This window comes from Cariama cristata, unplaced genomic scaffold (assembly GCF_000690535.1).
Source record: "Cariama cristata isolate BGI_N322 unplaced genomic scaffold, ASM69053v1 scaffold2515, whole genome shotgun sequence".
Lineage (NCBI taxonomy): Eukaryota > Metazoa > Chordata > Aves > Cariamiformes > Cariamidae > Cariama > Cariama cristata.
In genome coordinates this window covers 16,303-17,879 of record NW_009619033.1, presented here as the reverse complement: position 1 = coordinate 17,879, position 1,577 = coordinate 16,303, and the positions used below count along the sequence as shown (strand labels likewise).

Genomic DNA, 1,577 nt, shown 5'->3' with positions numbered 1-1,577 from the left:
ATTATGTTTCCATCTAAAGGTGCCTGTACATGGGAATATAATATTAATGTTTTGTAATTAGAGTAAGACTTGGAAAAAGGCTGGTTTAACAGATGTAAGGGTAGCTACTGTGACACTAACACTTCCCAACCCCAGCTGCTTCATTTCACAGCTAAGGTGCTAAATTCCTTTTTTAATTGAGTTTGTACTTACGTCCTGAGAAATGCTTATTTTTTCTTTTTCCTTTCACAGGACCTAGATGATATAGAAGATGAAAATGAACAATTGAAGCAAGAAAATAAAACCCTCTTAAAAGTTGTTGGACAGCTGACAAGGTAGAAGATTCAAGCCTCAGTGAGGAAAGATTTAAAAACTACTGATTGAACGTTAAGGTCAATATAGTAATACTTCCTGTGTTGCAGTATGTTATAATAACTGTCTTTATATTTATTGTTAGGAAACCAGATGAATGTTTATTTTCATAGTACTTTCTTCTTCATTCAATGAAATGGCGTCAAATTTGGGGTATATTTTTAGCTTTTATTCACATAAGAATAATTAAAATTATTGACATATTTCAAAATATTAAATTCAAAACAGTTTGGGGTTTGTATCTTCAGATTACATCTGGATAAATTAGAGTAATTTAAAATTCATAGCACCAAGATCACTTTCAGTCCATGTGGGTGTATATTTTTGAAATGAATGGAAGCAATACATGTAAGCTTTGTTTACACAGATCCAAAATATATATTTTGGGAAATATTTCCTTTTTTGTTTAAACAGCTGTAAAGTGGATGCCTTATTACTGACGTATAACATTTTGCAGAGTGATTACTTGCTCTATAACTCTTGTACGTTGAGGTTTTTTTACTGTATCTGAAAGACTGACAATAGTAGACAGTAGCAGTTTTTTTCTTCTGTATAACAGTATTCTGGCAGGAGGGGGAGGCTCTATTAAAAAAACAAAAAACAAACACACCATCACCAAAAAATAACCAAAACAATAAATCACCTGTGGTATCAGCATTAATGAGTTCTTAGGATCATATTGAAGTTGTGCACTGCAGTTTATTTTAAAGCTTTTGCTTTAGCAATGAAATGCAAGTTTGCTATCAGACAGTAAGTTTGTTTGCTGTGTTGAGAATTCAAAGCCTGGAGCTTTCATTTTAGTAAATACTCTTTTTTTAGTAAATTTACTTATTTTAGTAAATACACTTTTGCAATACTCTTCTTCTTAAAGCTGTCGTCTTAAAATTTGTAGTGATTATAACCAATATGAGTTTTTTGATGTTTTCATTTTTGAAGCTGGGTGAAAATATTTGTACATAAAAAACTAGAGGGGCATACAGGTGATTCATGCCCTTTTGAAACATGAAATGGTTTTAAAAAGCCTTTTATCCTTGATTTTAAACTAACAAGGGGGTTAAAAAGTCCTGTTTAGATGTTACAATCCAGTTGTGACTGCATACTGATTCTTCTATAACATGATAGTAGAAGAAATTTTCATTTGATATTAGTCACAGACCTCAGTTAACAATTCTCTTCTTAAAATTCTTGTTAGGCTGAAATCTGATGTATGTTATTTCAACTTAATA

The 1,577-nt window shown here is 31.3% G+C and overlaps 1 protein-coding gene across 1 annotated transcript in view; it reads left to right on the top strand.

The window, feature by feature from the left end:
- The window catches only part of PAWR (PRKC, apoptosis, WT1, regulator), a 50,483-nt gene extending 49,597 nt beyond the window's left edge, over positions 1 to 886 (top strand). Inside the window, exon 6 of the mRNA XM_009701070.1 lies at positions 232 to 886. Coding sequence (XP_009699372.1) covers positions 232 to 318 — 87 coding nt within the window. The 3' untranslated portion in view covers positions 319 to 886. The remainder of the gene's footprint in view (positions 1 to 231) is intronic.
- The last annotated feature ends 691 nt before the right edge of the window (positions 887 to 1,577 follow it).